At 35.4% G+C, this 21,303-nt stretch overlaps 1 protein-coding gene across 6 annotated transcripts in view; it reads left to right on the forward strand.

Annotated features, from left to right (window-relative positions):
* Nucleotides 1-21,303, forward strand: part of MKLN1 (muskelin 1) — a 311,196-nt gene that overhangs the window by 253,934 nt on the left and 35,959 nt on the right. For all 6 annotated transcript variants that reach the window (XM_087430799.1, XM_004430757.3, XM_004430756.3 and 3 more), the window contains 3 exons: nucleotides 1,156-1,368; nucleotides 7,917-8,138; nucleotides 11,065-11,194. In XM_087430799.1, the coding sequence (XP_087286925.1) occupies nucleotides 1,156-1,368; nucleotides 7,917-8,138; nucleotides 11,065-11,194 (565 nt within the window). The remainder of the gene's footprint in view (nucleotides 1-1,155; nucleotides 1,369-7,916; nucleotides 8,139-11,064; nucleotides 11,195-21,303) is intronic.

Below are 21,303 nucleotides of genomic sequence, written 5' to 3' on the forward strand. Positions count from 1 at the left end.
CAGTCATTCATCAGGCTTCCTGTTTTTACCTTATACTTCAACTCTGTTATTTCTACAGCAGGAATTCTTCATCTCAGTGATAACCACGCACATTGTATTAAATGTATTTTTGCTTTTGTTTCTCTTATCTTCTGGAATAGTGGAAAGAACACAGTTTTTGGCCCTGGTTATACTGGGGCTTAGATTTTCTATCTTACTTCCTAGTTTTGTGACTCTGAAATGGTGATAATATTTCCTTATAGAATTGTTATATGGATTGTATGAAATATACACATACATAATAATAATATAGACAGAATTTAGGAGATATTTCACAGATATTAGTTCTTTTTTCTTTTCTCCCTTTCTGCTAATCCAGTCCTGCCCAATTGAAGTTCTTTTTTTTTTTATGAACTCTATTTTTTGTTTATGCTACAATATTTCTTTTACCTTTTATTCAATCCTGTGATACAAGTGATCTCAACTAATTAATTTTTTGTCAGTAATATAGTGTTCTTCGTATTATTCCCTAGTTGTATTATTCAGTCAGGAGAGTCAGTTTTATGTAATGTAAAGGCTGGATGAAGAAGTTAAAGACTTGGATTCTTATTCTGCTTCTGTGACTAGCTTACTGGCTTTCAGGAGGATACATGTCCTCTTTGGACCCATATTTCCTCATCTTTAAAAGGAGATAATTAAGCTATAGATTTTTTTAAGGTTCCTTCCACTTATGAAATTCAGTAAGTCGAACTACTCTTAAAGTACCTGTTTTGTGCTAAATTCTGATGAGAAATATTTTTAAAAAGACCAAGTGTCTTTAAGTAGATTGATATGTACTAGAGAATTAAGCCCTGTGCACAAATGACTAAAATGCAATGGAGTATGTAATAGAAGCCATATAAGTGTTATAAACAGAGTGCCATAGGGTTCAGAATAGTTCATCTCATCTTTTCTGGTAGATTTTAAGCATTTCTAAGGTAAGATTTGTATCTCCTACTGCTTCTTTTGCTTTCCTTTAGAGATTTAAGCCTAGTGTTAGACTTATATTACTTGACTTGCTGTGAGTTTCTGAGCAAACCTTTTAATGAAAGTCAACAAAAAAATGGCATTTAATTTTACTTTCTGTTATTTATTCTTTGAATTTTTTTCTTTCCCTTTTTTTTTTCCTCTCCACAGAATGGTCCTAGTGCCAGATCATGTCATAAAATGTGCATTGACATTCAAAGAAGGCAAATCTACACATTGGGGCGTTATTTGGATTCCTCTGTGAGGAACAGCAAATCTCTGAAAAGTGACTTCTATCGTTATGACATTGACACAAACACATGGATGTTGCTCAGTGAGGATACTGCTGCTGATGGAGGGCCAAAATTGGTGTTTGATCATCAGGTTTGGTGCACAGATAAATACATGGTGGAATTAATTAGTGCTTAATAGTGTTCTTAGAGTTTATTTCACATATTATGCTGAGTTGTCTATTAGTGATTTCCACTACAAATACCTATGACAGATAATAAAAATAACTATTGTTTCAGTAGGTATAAAGTTATTCTTTAAATCTTTTTCTCTTGTTTGGTGCAGAGTAAAATACTAAGATCTCAGGGCCAGCCCTGGTGGCCTAGTGGTTAAGTTTGGCGTGCTCTGCTTCGGCGGCTCAGGTTCGATTCCCGGGTGTGAACCCACACCACTTGTCAGTGGCCGTGTGGCAGCAGCGCACATACAAAATAGAGGAAGACTGGTGACAGATGTTAGCTCAGGGCGAATCTTCAGCAAAAAACCAAAACAAAACAAAAAAATACTAAGATCTCAGAACACAATTGTTAATATATAAAACTTTAGAGAGTAGATGGAGCAATACCTATTAGGAAAAACAAATTAGTTTTATGGTAAATATTCATAAATCATAATAATAGCAACTTGCCCTTTTAAAACTTTTTATTCTATATTCCTAGAAGAAGTTTAAAAATGCTTTTTAATGAGTTTAAGAATTTGAAATCTAGAGCTTTTCTTCCAATTCGAGTGAAATACATTTTCTTTTGTATATAATCACAAATTTGTTATAAAACAGATAGGATCTTGATGTTTACTAGATGAAGTTTAGACTCAGCACCAATAAAAGTCATATAATGATGTTGTAGACAAGAAGACTACACATAGTGATAATGTAAGCCACTTTCATATTACTATGCATGTAGCTCTCATTATCCCCATCAGTGTCATTATCATTTTCTGTCTTTGAATACTTATTCCATTATTAGTTCAGTATAGGTCAGTACTTCAAACAAAACAGTAACCACTTTGAATTCTATAGGTAATTTTACTTGGCTCAATTCACGTCCAAAGTTTTTTTGGAGTATAGGAGAGAAAAAGACTTAAAAAAAATCTGTAACACTGTATTGATGAACATAGCATTATCTAGTACCTGAGAAATGGGAGGTAGTGCTAGAATTATGACAGAATCTAGCTTAGGCCTAATATCTAGGAGTTAAAACCTAAGTCTTTATTTCTTGTTTCTTTAGAGATTTTTGTTAATTCTTTGCTTTAAAACTATCCTACTGCCATATTTATATTGTTATAGGAGCATGGTAAGGAAAAGATGAGTGGGTTGTATGCCTATCAATTAAGTGGTGGGAGGAAAATCAAAAACATTAGTTTTCAAAGTACTCCTCAGGTTGAATTTGGAACTTCTGTTGGCTCTACATAACTGAGCTCTGCAAAGCATTGTACTTCCCTGCTGACATCCTCAGTGTTGTTCATGTGGAAAATAAGAACTCCAAAAAAAGTTAGGCTGGTTCTGATCTTTTAAAAATAGAACATCAGCAGATAACATTGTTAGGGAAACAATTTATTTTCTTGCTTCCAACTGGTTACAAATTTCTTTTACAAAAGATGCTTATGTCTTTATTTTTACAGGTTGAAAAAAGAATAGCTTAGGGATAGTCTGAGTACAGCACATATATTGTCCTTGTGTGTGGCCTTTGTTTCTCTTGACTTTGATTAAATAGAACATTCATTGGAAGCTAAGTTCTGTTAAATAATGTTTAGTTTTCCACTGATTAGATGTTATAGCAGAATACTAGGAATGAAGAAACCAGGATTTCAGTACTAGTTCAGCTAACAGCTAGCTCTGTGACCTTGAACAATTAATTACACATCTGTATAAGCCTCCATTTTCTATTCTATTTCATGCAAATAAAGCTGTAAGTTGGAACTTTCGAAAAATTACTTGGGGTTGTTCATGACACTTTAAGATTTGACACTTAATATTCAAATTTGAGAAGAACATGAGAAAGCTAGGGGCATGAAGACATGTTTATTTTATTTTATTTTTTTTGTGAGGAAGATTAGCCCTGAGCTAACATCCATTGCCAATCCTCCTCTTTTTGCTGAGGAAGATTCACCCTGGGCTAACATCCGTACCCGTCTTCCTCTACTTTATATGGAATGCTGCCACAGCATGGCTTGACAAGCGGTGCATAGGTCCTCACCAAGGATCCGAACCTGTGAACCCTGGGCTGCCGAAGCAGAGCATGTGAACTTAACTGCTATGCCACCAGGCCAGCCCCTGTAGACATGTTTAAAAGTTACTTTGCCATTTTGAATTTCACATGTTAAAAAAATTAATATTCGAAGACTTTTGGATGTCTTAAGTACATAGTGGCAGCTTAGTTCTGAAGCTTTCCATGTTGTTGCTTTGTGTGATCTTCAGGGACAGTGAGAACCAAATAAAAAGATAAAAAAAGTAAGTCATATATTCAGCAAAACCAGGAGCCAAAGAAAACCTACAACTCCCAATTCCTTTTAAGTTTAGCCAAAAACAACTGAAATACCCAGAACCTGTACTGAAGCCCACAACAGTGTAATGGGGGAGAACTGGGAATGCAGAGGGAGCGTAGCACAGGTACATCACGGTAGGAAGTGTCATGAACAGGGCAAAAATTTACTCCAGGGCAGCCACTGGGGTGGTCAGTGAAATAACATGTGGAAAATGCCCAGAAAGGCCCAGAGGAGGAAGATGACAGAAAGCACCATCTTCTAAAAGTATGGGAAACACCATGAAAAGTGAGGACAGTGCCTCCTTTTGCAGTGACCAGTGAAGGAACTGGGAGAGCTCAAGGCTTGAGATAGAAGCGCCCTGATGAGATGAGGTTCACAGAGTTAGAGAAGACATGGCTTCACAGAAGCATCATGTTTTGAAGAAGCCATTCAATTCAGTTGCAACAGAGGAGGGAATCCTTGGGCAAGAACATCACCCTACCATGGGAACCTTCTGTTATCTGGTCCAGGGAAATTCAACCCATTTAAATATGAAAAACTAAAAAGCATTAAACACCACATCTTTTCTCTCAAGAAAAACAATAAAATGAAAAAGAAGAGCAAAACCTTCCTTCACACAACAGCAGATGAAAATTATATTCCAGTATTCTAACATGAATTAAATGACTTAATGAAGCTTGAAACTCTGAAGAAAACTACAAAGCATAAATTCAAGAATGCAGATGAAGGGCCAGCCTGGTGGTGCAAACGGTTAAGTGCGTGTGCTCCACTGTGGCGGCCCGGGGTTCGCCGGTTCGGATCCCGGGTGCGCACCGATGCACCACTTGTCGGCCCATGCTGTGGCGGTGTCCCATATAAAGTGGAGGAAGATGGGCATGGATGTTAGCCCAGGGCCAGTCTTCCTCAGCAAAAAGAGGAGGATTGGCAGATGTTAGCTCAGGGCCGATCTTCCTTAAAAAAAAAAATGCAGATGAGAGGGTCAAATATTAGGAGCAGATGAAACTGGACCTGGTAAAACTCAGGAAAGAAATTGAAAAAATGTAGTAACACTTTCAGAAATGAAGACTAATCTACAAGGAACATAAAGAAGAATAGGTAAGAATCATATAACATAGAAATAAGAAGAGCAGATAACGAAAACAGAAATAAAGATATAAAAAGGATTAGCCAGAAAATTATAGACAGAGAAGACAGGCAAAGGAGAACCAACATATGTGTAATTGGAGACGTTAAAGAAGAAAACCAAAACAATGGAACAGAACAAATATTTACAAATAAAATTCAAGAAGACTTTCCTGAAGAAAGAAGACTATTCCACATATCAAAAGGGCATGCTATATTCAGGAAAAATTGACCTAGGTGTTCAACTCTAAGACATATGTTAGTAACATTGAATTTCGAAGATAAAGAGGCCATTTGGTGGGCAACTAGACAAAATGATCAAGTCACCTATAAGAGAAATAAAATGAGACTGGTAACAGATTTCTTTACAGCTTTCAATGCCAAGAAATAGTCAAGGCCAGGAAACAATAGAGCAACATCTAGAAGGTATTCAAGAAAAGACAATGTGAGGATTTTATATCTAGCTAAACTGTTCTTCAAGTATAAACACTTTTTGAGGAGAGTGCTAGAAAATGGAATATGAGGTAGCCAAAAAATGGCAGGAGAAACTTCAATCAAAGTGTTGGAGCTCTCAGCTCATTGACATTCTCCCTGGGTTAGTGTGGATCATTGACAGGCTAAACCTACACTTTTACTGCCCCCCAGCCCCACATCCTATGAAATGACAAGAGACTACCTTAGTAATAGTATTGAAAAGTAAGAAAGAATGCCCTTGAGGAACTTAAAAAAATTTGGGAGAATTTCTGTAAGGTGGAAAGTAGATAGGATCAGATCCAACCAGAAGAAACCAGAGCCTATAAGGTTACAGCAACTTGAGTCTCAAAATTTATATAGCTGGGGCAAACGTTAGACGATCACTTGGAGACTAAACAGCAGGGCATTCCCCGGTTTGAGTAGCACTTACATGTGAAAGTTGTCCACAGGTCAAGCTGGAAAGATAGATAGAGCAATACTCCCAAGAGTCTCTGAGGAACTCCTCACAACATCATGTCTCATTTCTCTCCACCCAGTCCCTTGAGGCAGGCTACCGTATCTGCAACAAGCAGGTGAATAGAGATTCTCAGATACAAAGAGGTCTAGAACAACCACCAAAAAATCCAGATATTTGAAGATAATTAATGCTATGAGACAGGGATACTGAACTCAACAAATTAAGAATTAACAAAGGAAAGCAGCTAGTATTGTAAACTGAAGAAGCTTTTAAGAAAAGTTTAAGTGATATTTTCAGAGCAATTCGGGAGGCTATTGCATCCATGAAAAAGAAATATCTAGAAAAATTATAAAGAGTTAATAGTGAAAAAATCTCAATAAATTGATTTAAAAGCAGAGTGGACACACTCACCTCTATATGGTTTCTAAATTAGTGAGCTGAAATTATGAGAAAATGTTAAAAAACAGAGAAAAGGTCCTAAAGTTCCAGTACCCACCTAATAGGAGTCCTAGAAAAAGAGAATGGAGGAAAAAAAATACCCAAGGTAAAAATGAAGAAAACTCCCAGAGCTGAAGAAAGACAGTTTTCAGAATCAAAGGAATAGCTGGAATGCTGGAAAGAGCTACCAAGATAAAGATGTTTATGCTTCACCCCTGATAACAAATGAAAATAGCCACATCAAAATTAAACTTAAATATCACTGAAAGGAAACTCCCTTTGTAGCCATATAAAGTAGAACCATAGGGTCCTGATAACAGAGAGTGGCCAGAATTAATATGAGTCTGTGAATTTATGAAAATGTAAATAGGCTCCCATAATGGGGGTCCCTTGGGATCCTCAGCACGATCCCCAGATGTTTGGAGAGATATGCACCTCAAGTACTTAGGACAGAATAATGTGATCTAGCCAGTGAAGCCCTGGACAGTGATATAGTAGTTGAATGGGGCCATACTGAGTTGTCTTCAGCAATGTATAGATTGCTTTTAATGTTATGATCATTTAAGATTAAAGAGTGGGAACACTTTCTTTGGAATGCCAGGGACATAAAAACTTGGACATATCAATTTTTAAGCCATATTCACCAAGATTTCACCCTTGAGGAACAGTAGATTTTCATCTTAATTTATGGAAGTCTGCCAGAAACCTGGGAAATGGCAAGTGAGTGGATCTTTTTAGTGGTAGGTAAAGGTTAGGAGATGCTAGAATCTTTTCTTTTTAATACTAGTTAAAAAAACAATCTTTACAATTATGGAAATAGTTTTTTATTAAAAACAATACTAAAATAGATAAATAGCAGAAAAATAATTGGATGGGAGGAGAATTGAACATCTAATGGTTAGTATTTGTGCTTTAGCAAAAATTAGATGTTTTTTGTACACAATTTAGTCTCTAAATATAAATGCCACTTGTGTTCAACATCTAATTTCCAACTTGGACTTATATTTTTTTTGAAATAGAATTTGATTCTTACTATCTTGTGACAAAGGGCTATTTTCTCAGAGATACTCTATGAAAAGCTGATTGCTCTGAAGACTGATTGTTGCAAATGTCTTTTTGTTTGTTTTACTGTAACAACATGATTTGAAGAGTTTTGTAAAATAAAAGCAGAGAGAAGAACTTAGCTACATCACTCTCATTCATGTATCTACTCTCTTATTAAATGGTAGTATAATTAATAGGATGCTTGCCTAGAATTGAAAGAAGGGAGTTTTTATAAGAAGGATGAAAAAGAGGATGTGATCACTATTTACCCGTAGAGTATGATCAGTATTCACTCTAAGGTATAAATCAGCACCTCATGAAGTATTGGTTGATTTGGTAAAAATTATTCAGTTTCAAGAAAGCATAAAGCTCTTTAACTCAACATATTTTATTCTCACTGAGAAAAATGGAAACCTTAAAACATATTTAGAAATCCATCCTGCATCTCTGCCAGGTGGTGAGCAGTATGGCAAAAAAGTGCATATGATAATCAGGGGTGGTTTTTAGTGTTATTAAGACAAAGTTGAGCTTTTTTGAGAATCTAAAACTGCACACATTGGTTTCATTTTAGCCCGTATGACAGGAATAATCTAAAATTATTCTGTCTGTTGTATTGGCCTGATAGATGTGTATGGACTCAGAAAAACATATGATCTACACCTTTGGTGGTAGAATTTTGACGTGTAATGGCAGCGTAGATGACAGCAGAGCCAGTGAACCACAATTCAGTGGATTATTTGCTTTCAACTGTCAGTGTCAAACCTGGAAACTTCTTCGAGAGGACTCCTGTAATGCTGGGCCTGAGGACATCCAGTCTCGGATAGGACACTGCATGCTATTTCACTCAGTAAGAATATTCTGTACATTGTATTTTGTTATACTGTCATGTATATCTCAATAGGAAAGGAAGTGATAAAATCTAATTCTTGAGTAAGAAATCACAAAACTTTTTGTTGGAAATAAATAATTAGTGTTAGCAATGATAGACAAAGATAAAACTTCCTTTAACAGTGAACTGTTTGCTAATTATGAGACTCTTCCCATCAACCTAGTAATTCCTAAATAGTTATCACCTGAATACTAATTTAGGCACTTTTATGACTACCTCACTGCTTATATAGATATTGTAGCAGTTTCTTTCATATACTTTTCTACTTACTGATTTCTCTTAGTAACTAGAAGATCAGTTTTCTTATCTGTTCTTTTATTACCCTCTGCTACTCTCCGTTAAGTGCAAATAATCAAGAATTGGCTTTGTAGAATCAGAATTAAAATTTATCAGCAAAGTCAACATAGATATTTCTTTAACCTTTTCAAATATTATGGTGAAAACTTGGGCTTCCTTCTGTGAATGTAACTTTAAAAATATATTGTGGACTATTTTAAGCATAACCAAAGTAGAGAGAAGAATATAATAAATTCCTGTGTACTCATTTATCAGTTTCAACAGTTATCAGTATTCCACTGTTCATTTTTCATATATCTACCACACTTACATTTCTTTTTTTTCTAATGTTTCTTTGATTTTTAAGTTTATTCTTAAATTTTATGGTGCTGGAGTATTTTAAAGCAAATCCCAGGCATTGTATCATTACGCCTGTAAATACTATAGTGTATTTAAGTCCAGATAAGGACTTTAAAAAAAAACACAATTGCGATACCATTATAATACCCAACCAAAGTAAAAGCGGTTTCTTAATATCATTTAACACATAGTCTGCATTCATTTTTTTTTTCCTGAGATACTGAAAAATACCTTTTCATAGTTGGTTTATTCACGTCAGGATCCAGAAAAGGTCTGTGTATTACATTTGGTTGTTATGGCTCTTAAATTTCTTTTAATCCATAACAATACTCCCCCCTCCTGGTTTTCCCCCCCGCCTACCACTTATGTCTTTGTTAAAGAAACTGAATCATGTGTGCTTTAGAATTTCCCATATTCTTGATTTGGCTGATTTTATCCTCATTGTGTCATTTAGCATGACCCTTTATCCTCCATATTTCCTGTAAGCTGGTAGTTAGAGTCAGAGGCTTGATTTTAGATTCACTCTTCTTTTTAGGGAGGGTAGAGGGCAGAAGGAGAGGTGCAAGAATACTTCATAGATGGTCTGATTGCAGAATATCAAGAGGCATTTAATGTGTAGTTGTCATACTTTTGGTTGTTAAAATTGTTCAGTGGATTCAGGTATCAGCCTGAAGGATCAGTTATAAAGTGTCCTGTCAACTTTTTACCTAATGGCTTTAGTAGCCATTGATAGTCATTGCCTAGATTTCATTAGGGTTTGTAAAATGGTGATTTTTCTAATTATGTCATTTCTTCTGCATTTATTAACTATGATTGTAGTACAAAAAACTTACTGTCATTAACTATTTGGCTACTCTGATATGTAAACCACACAGGAGAGGTAATATAAATGTTTGGTTCTTTTCCTTTATCACTTTTTCACATTAATGAGTTGAGGCTCCAAAATTAACCAATGAATTTTTTTAAAGTATTGTTATGAACTTGTGGATTTTTTAATATTTGATTTATTTAATCCAATGCTATCATTATTCTTTTTGATGCCCCAATTCTTCTCTTTGGCCAGTAGGAGTGCCCCCCTCCCAGCATACCCATGTATTTGCATTTGTGTGTATATACACACATACACGGACTCATGCCACTGCATAACAACATTTCAGTTAATGATGGACCGCATATACGATGGTGGTCCCATAAGATTAGTACCATGTAACCTGGGTGTGTAGTGGGCTATACTATCTAAGCTTGTGTAAGTACACTCTGTGATGTTTGCACAATGACGAAATCGCCTAACAACATACTTCTCAGAATGTATCCCTGTTGCTAAGCGGTGCACAACCGTACACACATATATGTATATATGAATGTATATGTATCTTTTTTAGTAAGAGAAAAATTAAATCATGAGTTCATACAGCTTTGTCCAATTGAAATGAAAGACTACAGATTTTTTAAATTTAATATCTTTGATTTTCTATATTGTATCTTCTAAGGCTAAAATCCTACTTCCTGATGACAATATTATATGACTTGCTCTGTCAGTAATAGTTTACAGAATAACAAAAAGAACAACAAAATCACTGAATACTGTATAAGATTGTTTTCTGATTATTTTTCTGTTTAGGATATAGCCTACTAGGGATGGGTAGTCAAAAAAACATGAATTAAAATCACTAGAAATGCTGCTTCTCTGTGTGAGCATGTCTCTGTGTGGTTATATCTTTGTATACAGATAGGTTTATTTGTTTCATTTTTTTTCAAATTTCAGAGATTTTTTTTTTTCTATTGGGTTAATTTTATTTTCTTATTAAATAAAAACATATGCATGTTTCTAAAGGCAAAAACATAAGTCAGGGTACTTTCGGAGAGATCTGGTTTTTCTCCCTATCTTCCTGCTCTGTCCCTTCCCCTATAGGTAACTGTCTTTTATTAATTTCCTTCCTTTTTTTTTTTTTTTGAAGACAAAAACAAACTCTTGCATTCCTTTTTCTCTTTTCTTACAAAAAGGCAGCATCCTATATACATTATTCTATACCTTTCTTTTTTACTTTAATAGGATATCCTAGAGATCGCCTCTTAGCTATATATAGAGAGCTTCCTCCTTCCTCTTTATATCAGCATAGTATTCCAATGCATGGGATCTGTCATAAAATTACTTTTATAGATGTTTAAATTTTAAAAGGATCATGATGAATTCTTCATGGAAGTGACTACTTTCTCCCTTCTTTGCCCTTTTTTTCTTATTTTTCAGAAAAATCGTTGCTTATATGTATTTGGTGGCCAGCGGTCGAAGACCTATTTGAATGATTTCTTTAGTTATGATGTGGACTCTGATCATGTAGACATAATATCAGATGGCACCAAGAAAGACTCTGGAATGGGTAAAGGCATTTAGTGATTCTTCTCTCATGTCTTAACTACTTAGGTAAAAGACTATAGCCCATTTTCTTTTCTTTCTAACCATTCTTCACTCTTTCCTCGTTTCAGTAATTGAAGTAATTCTGAGTAAGAGGAAAAAAACTCTACCAGCTAAATTATCCAATTCTATCTAAAATATATGAATTCTTCTTCTTCTTCTTCTTCTTCTTCTTTCCTTTGGGCAAAAAGGCAGTGTTTTCTAAAGAAATCATTTGTATGCTTGTTGTGGGAGGTGAGGGGGGCTTTGCAAGAATTAATATCTTAAAAGCTGTATTATTCTGTATTTGCTAATCCTTTCCACCTTCTGTTTTCACTCTGTGACTTATATATTAGGCACTAGCGTAGTAGAGTATGTTTTTATTGTGAGGGAGAACTTCACATAATTGGTAATGCCTTTTAAGTTTACAAGCTCAGCATTCAAGAAGTTATTCTCCTAGTAGTAATAGGGTGACCGGTTTGCCTGAGATAGTATCAATTTTATGCATATTGCCCTGGCATAATTATTAATAGTGCTCCATTCACTCTCAAAAGTGTCTTATTCTGGATGATAATTTGCGTAGTTACCCTACATAGTAGTTGCTTTGCTTGTGATTAGTATACACAGAAGAATGGTATTTGTTTAAGGCTTGATGGTTTAAAATGCCTAATTTGAGCAAAAGAGTGAGAAATTATATCAGCTTTCTTTTCCTTTTAGCTATTATTTATAAAAACAGATCTTTTTGTTAAAATAGTTGTTCACATTTAGGAGGAAAACTTTTTTTTACAAAAGATAGCATGACAGTAAAAAAGTACATAAGAAGTAGTTTGACCCTCAGGACCCTTCTCCTGTAGTTCCTACTAGGCAGAGGCTAGAGCTTTATTTTCTGGGGGAAATGAAATGATGGAGGCTCTGTAGACAGAGAGAGGGTAGAAAATAGGCGAGTTAAACTATAAACTGAATAGTGGAACTTCTAACTACTTCCCTGTCCCCATGATGCCAGGTATATTTCTCCTAGCAGAAGATTCGAATCACCTGCTCTGGAGGAAATCTGTGGCCTCAGAGAAAATATTTCCAGATACTGTTGTTTGGGAATTCCCTACCCCACAATAAAGTGGCTAATCTTGCTGCCTAGTCCCCAATACAATGGCCACTTTCACAGCCCAGTCTCTTTACAGTGTTGCCCACTGTACACATACTATTTTCAATTAACTTTTTATTTCTTCACTCGTAATGAACTGTCAGTTAAATATCTTCTGTATTCGGGCCTTCACCATGAAAGAGAGAGACAAAAACAAAGCAAACGTGAAAATAGAAATATGGAGTAATGCACTGAGCACAAGTAAATGAAAATAGTAATGATCAAGATCAGTTTTCTTAGAGGAAAGGCTACCACATCCATAAAATGATAATAGGATGCAATGAAAGATCAGAGACTAGGAAAAAACTTTTGGGAAATAAATTTTGTTTGAATAAAAAATTAGAGGAGTTGTAAAAAATCTCCTGAAAAATAGACAAGGAGACAGAGATGGAACTTGGAGAAAATAAGGATCTTGGAAAATCAATCCAGGAGGTCCAATATTGGACTAATAAGAGTTTCTCCAACTATAGAGAACAAGGAAAATGGAGGAGACTAGATTATAAAATAAATCCAGAAAATTTCCCCGAACTGAACTGAAAAGCATTGGTCTACACAAGTTGATACTTTGAATTTAGAAAAAAAACAAGAAACAAAAACTTTCTCACTCTGAAGGCACATCAGTGTGCATTGTGGAATTTCACGTATCAGGTATCAAGAAGCTTCTAGTGTAAAATGAGGTCACATTCAAAGGAACGGGACTTAGAATGATATAGAAATTCTCAGCGATATTGGAAGCTATAAGATAAGGGAGAACAAGTTCTTAAAAATTCGGAGGGAAAATTATCATCGACTTAGCATTCTATTCCTGGCCAAAACACTAGTGAAACAAGAGGGAACAAATACTATTTTCAGATACACAGGGTTTATCAGTAGAATGTGTTTTCCTGCAAGTAATAGAAAACCCAGAGAACAATGACTTAAACAAATGGGGATTCTTTCTCTCACAGAATAAGAAATCCAGAGGTAGATAATCTGGGACTGATGCAGTGATTTGAGCAATGTCATGAAAGTCCCTAGGTTTTTTTAACCTTTCTGTTTTTCCGTCTTTAACCCGGCTGTAGCCTTGTGGTGGCAAGTTGGCTGAAGCACCTCAAACATCATGCCTTCATTGCAGACAGGAAAAAAGGAAAGAAAACAAAACTTGCCCAGAAAGCTCCCTACTTACATTTGATTGACTAGAACTGTGAAACTTGGCTTCAGGAGAGTTTGGGAAAGCAAGTATTTAGCTTTTCCAGCCTTTATGTAGTACACAGGGGAAGGGATTTGGAAATGGCTGTTGGATCATGCAGTCAACGGGGTCTGCCACACAAGATTAAAAAAATGATAGATCTTTTCTGCACTCTTTCTTATTACTACACCATATACACTAACAACAGGGAGTAAAAGTAATTAAAAAAAAAACATAGGAGCTGGGAAAAAGAGGATCTAACATAGGAAAGCAATGAAGGGACATCCCAAGATGATACCTGCACAGCAAACCTATGAGCATCCAGTTAAATTGGAGCAGGACACGGGAAAGTAGACCTCTCTTCTTCACCAAAAGTGAGGTTTCCAGATAAAAACAGACTCAATATTTGGAGTAAAAAGCCGTTAATAGGTAAATAACATCTGACGTAAAAGATTAAGGATAGGAACATAACAGGAAAAGAAAAAATTTGTATAAGAAAGGAGATATCATCACAGTATATTTCTTGGCTCTGTAGTGAACAGTATTTCCCTAATCATAATAATGCAAAAACTACAACCAATTTAACCAAAAATTGGGATAAAATTTAGTGGAAGAATAGGGTGAGAGGAGTTGGGGGATAGCGTCAGTGTAGTAAAAAATCTTCATCTACTATAACAGGAAGTTAGTAGATGATGTCCAAAATAGCAGCTTAAGCATATTATTTAGAAATATGGAAAGGAATGTAATAGGAAATGAGTAATAACATTATTTATCTTATTTAAAATTGTCTGTCTTATTTGTTTACTCATTTATTTTCTGCTACCAGAGGATAGTGTGGAGGTATATGATTTAATCTTTAACTTCCTCTAGCTCTTAAGAGTTAGTCTGACTTTCCATTAAAATAACTAGGCAAGAGGTAATACTTCCCTACAGTTTTGATGTAGCTTTCCCTGAAAAAGGTGGTGAAGATGGTAATTGATTTGACAAGTAACGTGTTGAAAACTGCTATGTGCTGGCTCAGTGCTAGATTAGCGATACAGTGGAACAAAATGATCATGGTCGCTCAGAGTGCTTATAATCTAGCTAGTAGATAATATTCTAATGGATTATAGTAGCTACTCTTTTATTTAGACCCTACCATATGCCAGTAGCACAGAGCTTTTAAATATCTCTAATTGGTGGTATTATTTTCATTTACCAGATGAGAAAAATTGAACTCGGTGAAGTATTACATAACTAGATAATGATAAAGCTGGGATTTAGAAGTTTGAGTGCAAAGAAGGTGTTTTTTCCACCATACTAAGCTGCTTCCCAAGATTAAAAGAAAAAAGTAGCAAAGAGGATAGTGGCAAAAAACTTAGTAAAAAATTCACTATAATAAGTAGGCTTTAATGACTATCATTTGAAGATTTTAGAAAATAAGTTATTATTACATAGTAATTTGCAAAATTGATTAGTATAATGCTTCATTCATGGTTATGGCTAGCTTTAGAGCCATCAGTGATAATTGTTCTATTTGTTCAATTTTGTTTTGATTGTAAAAGTAATAATATGCTCATTGTAGAGAATTTGGAAAACATAGAAAGATGCAAAAAAGAAAATGTATCAAACCATCCAGACAAACTCGGTTAAGATTTGGATGTATTTCCTTCTAGTCTTTTTTAACTTATATATTATATAAAATTTAGCACAATTTTATATTCTGCTATTTTAAAATTTTCATTAAATTGTAATTTTTTTAATCATTATGGTTTTATTACCATCGACTACAGATATTAGTACAAAAGACAAGTGGATTCGCTCCCTAATTAAGGCTAATCAACTTTTGTTAAATCAGAATCACCAATTTTGCTATGTGTTCGTTAATTTTCAATTCATTTATGGTGAATTATCCCACAGTGCAAACAAGTTCATTCGTTAATTTAATAATATTTGTTGGTCACCTACTAGCATCTAAGTTTGACCCTCTCCCTTCCTCCCTCCCAACATATTTCAGTGCCTTCTGTATGCCAGGTATATTTTAGGCACTTGGGATATAGCTATGGATCTGGGGAATAAGATCTCTGCTCTCTTTTTTTTTTTTTTGTGAGGAAGATCACCCCTGAGCTAACATCCGATGCCGATCCTTTTTTTTTTTTTTTTTTGCCGAGGAAGATTGGCGCTGAGCTAACTAACATCTGTGCCCATCTTCCTCTACTTTATATGGGACGCTGCCACAGCATGGTGTGACAAGCAGTGTGTTGGTGCACGCCTGGGATCCGAACCCGCGAACCCCTGGCCGCTGAAGTGGAGCACACGCACCTAAGTGCTTGTACCACTGGGCCGGCCCCAAGATCCCTCCTCTTAAAGGACTCACATTCTAGTGGAAAGAGACCTGCAGTTGCCTTCTAAGTACTGTGAAGAAAAAAAAATTGTATGCTATAATAGTGAGAAACATGGGAGGTCCCATTTAGGTAGAGTAGGTTGGCAAACCATCTCTGAGGAGGTAATCTTTAAGATTTAAGACAAGAAGTAGAGAATTAGGAAGAACCATGTTAAAAATTGAGAGAAAAGCAAGTACAAAGGTCCCAAAGCAGGAAAGCACTTAGTGTGTCCCAGAAACAGATGGGACTAATCCAAATTGAGGGTGGGGAAAGCTGATATGAAATGAGGTTAGGGAAATAGTTGAGTCTGATAATTCAGTGCCTTGTACAAATGCAAGAAGATTGAATTTTTTTTTATAAATAAGAGGTTATTGAAAGATCTAATGTTGGGGTCTTGATCTAAGTTTTGAAGATATCACTCTTTTGTCTAGATACACATTTTCCAAGTGGTTAATTTTGACAATATGCCTATAAGTTGCATTGTCTGAAGGCTGTATGTATAATGAGTGCTTTAACTGAGGGTTTTTATGGCAGAGTTGAACATCTGGTTAGAACTACTTGGAGAAAATTTTCCCTCCTAAAACTGTTGCAGCTATACTTGGAATTGTGGAACCTCAGTGGCTCTCTTGCCATATTAGAGTGAAACTGAAATTAGTTTCTTTTCATTTTTCTGTCTTTCTTATTTTTTTCCATCTCCCTCCCTCCCATCTTCCCCTCCCTCTCTCTCTCCCTTCCCATTCTTCCCTTTTCAACTCCTCTTCCCAAGTGCCCCTTTCTCTCTCTGTCTGTTCCCTGCCCCCCCGCCCCCGGGTTTCTGCTGTGTGGCCAGGATTGAGAACCACTGTGATAGCTCTCCAGAGCCTATCTCAGTCCTTAGTCTAAGTAACTTTGTGCAAGTTATCTAATGTCTCACCTTTAGCTTGCGTGTCTGTAAGTGACCAAAATTATATTTTAAGGAAAATAGTGTCCTGCTCTTGGCTACTCTAAGAGTAGATATGGATTGACCCTCTAGTTTGGGCTGGTGTTATTGTTGGGTACCTCAATTTTCACATGAGTATGTCAATACTACCTACAGGTTCACTGATCTATTTAGTAATCAAGTCATGTTGGTTTTACCTCCATCTTCTCTCTTCCCATTGCTGCTTCACTTGTTAAGGCTAGCATCAGCTATTTGGCCTCTGTTTCTAGTCTTCTTCCTGGGTACCCCATTCTTCCCCTCAACCCATTCTCTGCACTGCAAGCAGAATACGGCTGTTCTGGGTTATCAATTAAGTGTAGAATCATATGCTCTAGCATTTATTCAACAGATATTTTTTGGTCACCTACTAGGTGCCAGATAAGGTAAGCAACTAGGGATACAACTGTGAATAAGGGCTCTGTCTTTCATGGAGCTTATAGTTTCACATAGGGAGGAAAAAGAAGTAGATTGACAGCCTTACCTTTCGAGTAGTGCTAATAAGATAAGACAACGTCTTTAAAAAATATAAACCTGGGGCCGGCCCCGTGGCTTGGCGGTTAAGTGCGCACGCTCTGCTACTGGCAGCCCGAGTTTGGATCCCGGGCGCGCGCTGACGCACTGCTTGTCCGGCCATGCTGAGGCGATGTCCCACATACAGCAACTAGAAGGATGTGCAACTATGACATACAACTATCTACAAGGGCTTTGGGGATAAAAAGGGAAAAAAAAAGGAGGAGGATTGGCGATAGATGTTAGCTCAGGGCCGGTCTTCCTCAGCAAAAAGAGGAGGATTGGCATGGATGTTAGCTCAGGGCTGATCTTCCTCACAAAAATAAATAAATAAATAAATAAATAAATAAACCTGGTGGTTTTTCTTCCCTAAAGCCTTTTGTTTCTCTGTGCCCTCAGGATTAAGTCTAAACTCAGCCTGACTTACAGAATCCTTTATGATATTCCCCCTCTTAGTTAGTTCTCCAGCCCCATTCCTGGTATCCACCCTCACCTTGCCACCAATTCTTTGTTTCATGACCACTGAATATCAATTCTTTATAGATAGAATACTTTTTCTTGCCTTTGGGTTTTTGCCCATGCTGTTTTCTTTACCTAAATCACCCTTCCCTCCCACCTCCGAAATGTAGCTAACTCGTGCTCATCTTTCAGATCTTAAAGGTCATTGTCTCCTGAAATTCTCTAACTCCTCAAGCTCAGGTTAGAAATTAAAGCATATGGTTCTAACTTTAATTGTTAACACAATTGTAAGTATTCATCTGGCAGTATAATCTTGACTCTGCTTTTCAAAACCCGTGAAAAGCTCAGCTGAAATACAGAGACTTTATTCAGGATTTCTTAAAGAGCATTTAGTCTTTTCGGTACTCTAGATCTCCTAAAAATCTTGCTCTAAATTAAGTTAGACAAATTGGAAAGCCTCACATCAGAACTATGATATATTGTATTGTCCTCCCATAGAATTACTTTTACCTGATTTTAAAAAGTCCATTTAAATTTTGTTTTATCTTATTAGATTATTATTTATTGTGTAAGCCAAGAAAAGTCCTTGTAAGGACAAGATAGGGTACTATTTAAATTTCCACATTATTAAATATTCTTAGAAAACACCAATTTTATTCCATTACATGGATGTCTTGTAGCTTATTTAAAGATTCTATTTATTAACTGTTCTTCTAAAGCTTTTTTACTACAGTTAATTACTGTAATTAGATGGACTTAACATATAATTACTATGTTTATCTATGATTCAGTAATGTGAGTTATTTGATTAAAACTGCATTTATGATGTGAGTTTCAAATTGGATTGTTTGAAATCATAGAAGAAGTTGTTTGAACTATTGAGCTCACCAATTAGAGATGGTATATCTAATTGTAAAATTGCTGCTTTTTGTTATAATTTTTTGTCAGACTATAAAATCTTAAATGGTTGCTCCTTATAATTATTTAAATGAATTATCTTAGATTTAACATTTGAAGATCTGAAGAAACCTCAACTCTTGTTTTTTAACTAGAGTATAAAAATTTTATGCTCCCCTCAGAAGGAAATTATAATTTAAATCAGTGGATTGGCAGCTGCTTAGAAAGAAGGGATTTATTAGTATTATGTCTAACGCATACATAATTACATCAAAATTCAGCACATCTAAAATTTGGGTTTATTTCTGAATAAGTTTTGGCAATAAGGCTGTGAACACAAGGGTTTTAGCAGACTCACCATATGTAAGCTCTGTATTTAACACTAATTGAAAATTATGTTTAGAAGATAGTCTGTTACACCACCAGAGCTTTATGGTTTGCTATAGAAATTCAGTCTATTATAGTAAGATTACTTGCTCATATCTGTATTATTCAAGGTAACAAACATATTGAGTAGTCACCATTTGCCAGATGCTAAGTCAAGCCTTGGTGATACAGAGCTCTTCCAACCTAATACCTGTTCTGTAGTAGTTATGTGTTTACTTGTTTTGTTCCTTAAATTCTGTTGACTGTATTTTCCCACATCTGCCACTCTTTATTCCATTCTGTTCTAACCATATTGGCAGATTGGTATAATTGAAAGAATAGTGAATTGAGAATGAACAGACTTGATCTCTCTTCATCTGTGTCTGCCACTCATCCCTCTGCAACTTTGTCAAATTATGTAACGTCTCTGGACCTGATTATTCATCTACAAAGGAAGGGATTGGACAAGTTGATTTTAAGACCTCATCTAGCTCCCAAATTTTGACAGTTAAATTTCTTTCCCTCCCTTCTGTTGTTATCAGGCTATGAAACTGACATGTGAGGGCTGTGTTAGTTATGTCTGCAAGATCTGATTTATCTATAAACATATTTTCATGAAAACCTTAAAAGCAGAATCTTATCAGCCCTGGGAATGTACTTACTGACATTGTTTTTTTTTTTTTAAAAAATCAGTGTGTGTGTATATGTATGTATGATAAGTTCTAATGTTTTTGAACCTTTTGGACTTTTACCAATTAACTCAATAAGGCCAATTCAGCAGTACAGAGAAGATGCTGAAGCGAATGATTAGTTTTCATTAACATAGAGTAGTTACTGAGCTAGGAAATGGTAGTGCTTATTTTTAGTGTAACTAGGCTTCATTGCTTTCCATTTAGCACCTTTTATTTTTCGTGTGCCATTATTCTGATGAAATTGAATTATGTACTTCTTTTCCTCTCAATGTTATAGGTATAAATAACTTTCCATAATTCCCTCCTTCCACTCTCCCAGGGATGTTTTTGCCACTTATAAGCTTAGAAAAGTATTTCATATTTTTAATATAAAATTTAGGTCATTTGATAGTAAATGTGAATTAAAGTTTACCTGTAAAAACAAACATGCAGGAACACTAAAGACAATTTTGAAAATGAAAGGTAATGAAGTATGTGAACACTACCAGGTATTGTAAAGCTACAGCTTTGTACAGATTAATGAAATAGAATAGAACAGATAGTATAACAATATCTCCAAACACATATGAGAATTTAGTAATGGTAAAGTGGCATTTCCAATCAAAGAAGGAAAATAGCATCTTCAGTAAATGACAATGAGATGTCACTTAAGAGTTGGCAAAAAAAATAAAGTAAAATCTGGATCTCATTAATGTCTGTAATGTCACAAAAATGCTAGGTAAACTTAAGTTTTATACTTAAGAAATAAAATTATAAGTCTAATTGTTTTTAATAATTTACGATTGGGAAAAGACCTCTTCAAGCATGACACAAGGGCTGGCCCTGTGGCTTAGTGGTTAAGTGCTCGCGCTCCGCTGCTGGCGGCCCGGGGTTCGGATCCCGGGCGTGCACTGACACACCGCTTCTCCAGCCGTGCTGAGGCTGCGTCCCACATACAGCAACTAGAAGGATGTGCAGCTATGACATAAAACTATCTACTGGGGCTTTGGGGGAGAAAAATAAATAAATAAAAAATTAAAAAAAATATGACACAAAACCCAGAAGTTATAAAGAAAGAGATTAAGTTTGAGTTTTTGCAAATTAAAAAATTGTATATGGAAAAATACTTAAATATCAAATAATGACAAATTAGGAGCTAAGGTAAATGTCCTACTGTAAACAAAAGGCTCTTACATGAATAGATAGTTCAAAGAAAAAAATAATTCGAATAGCTGATAAATTTACTTATGTAAAGATGCTCAGCTTCATTCATAATTTTTTAAATGTAAATTAAAAGATCACTCGCTGAATGTTGATATCTATTAAAATATAAAATATGAATATTCTTTGACGAAGCATTTTTTCCCAAGAATTTATCCTACTCACATACTTGTATAGATGCGTAAAAATAAGTTGTACAGAGCTGTTTATTGCAGTATTGTTTTGCAAACAATAAAGAATTTTCCAGAATTTTTCCAGAGTAAAAAATCTGGAAACAACTTGAATTGTCCACCAGTAGGTAACCAGTTAAATAAATTATGGTTGATCTATTCAATGACATG

The sequence above is a fragment of the Ceratotherium simum genome, chromosome 1, assembly GCF_057802395.1.
Source record: "Ceratotherium simum simum isolate JZ-2026a chromosome 1, ASM5780239v1, whole genome shotgun sequence".
NCBI classification, from domain to species: Eukaryota; Metazoa; Chordata; class Mammalia; order Perissodactyla; family Rhinocerotidae; genus Ceratotherium; species Ceratotherium simum.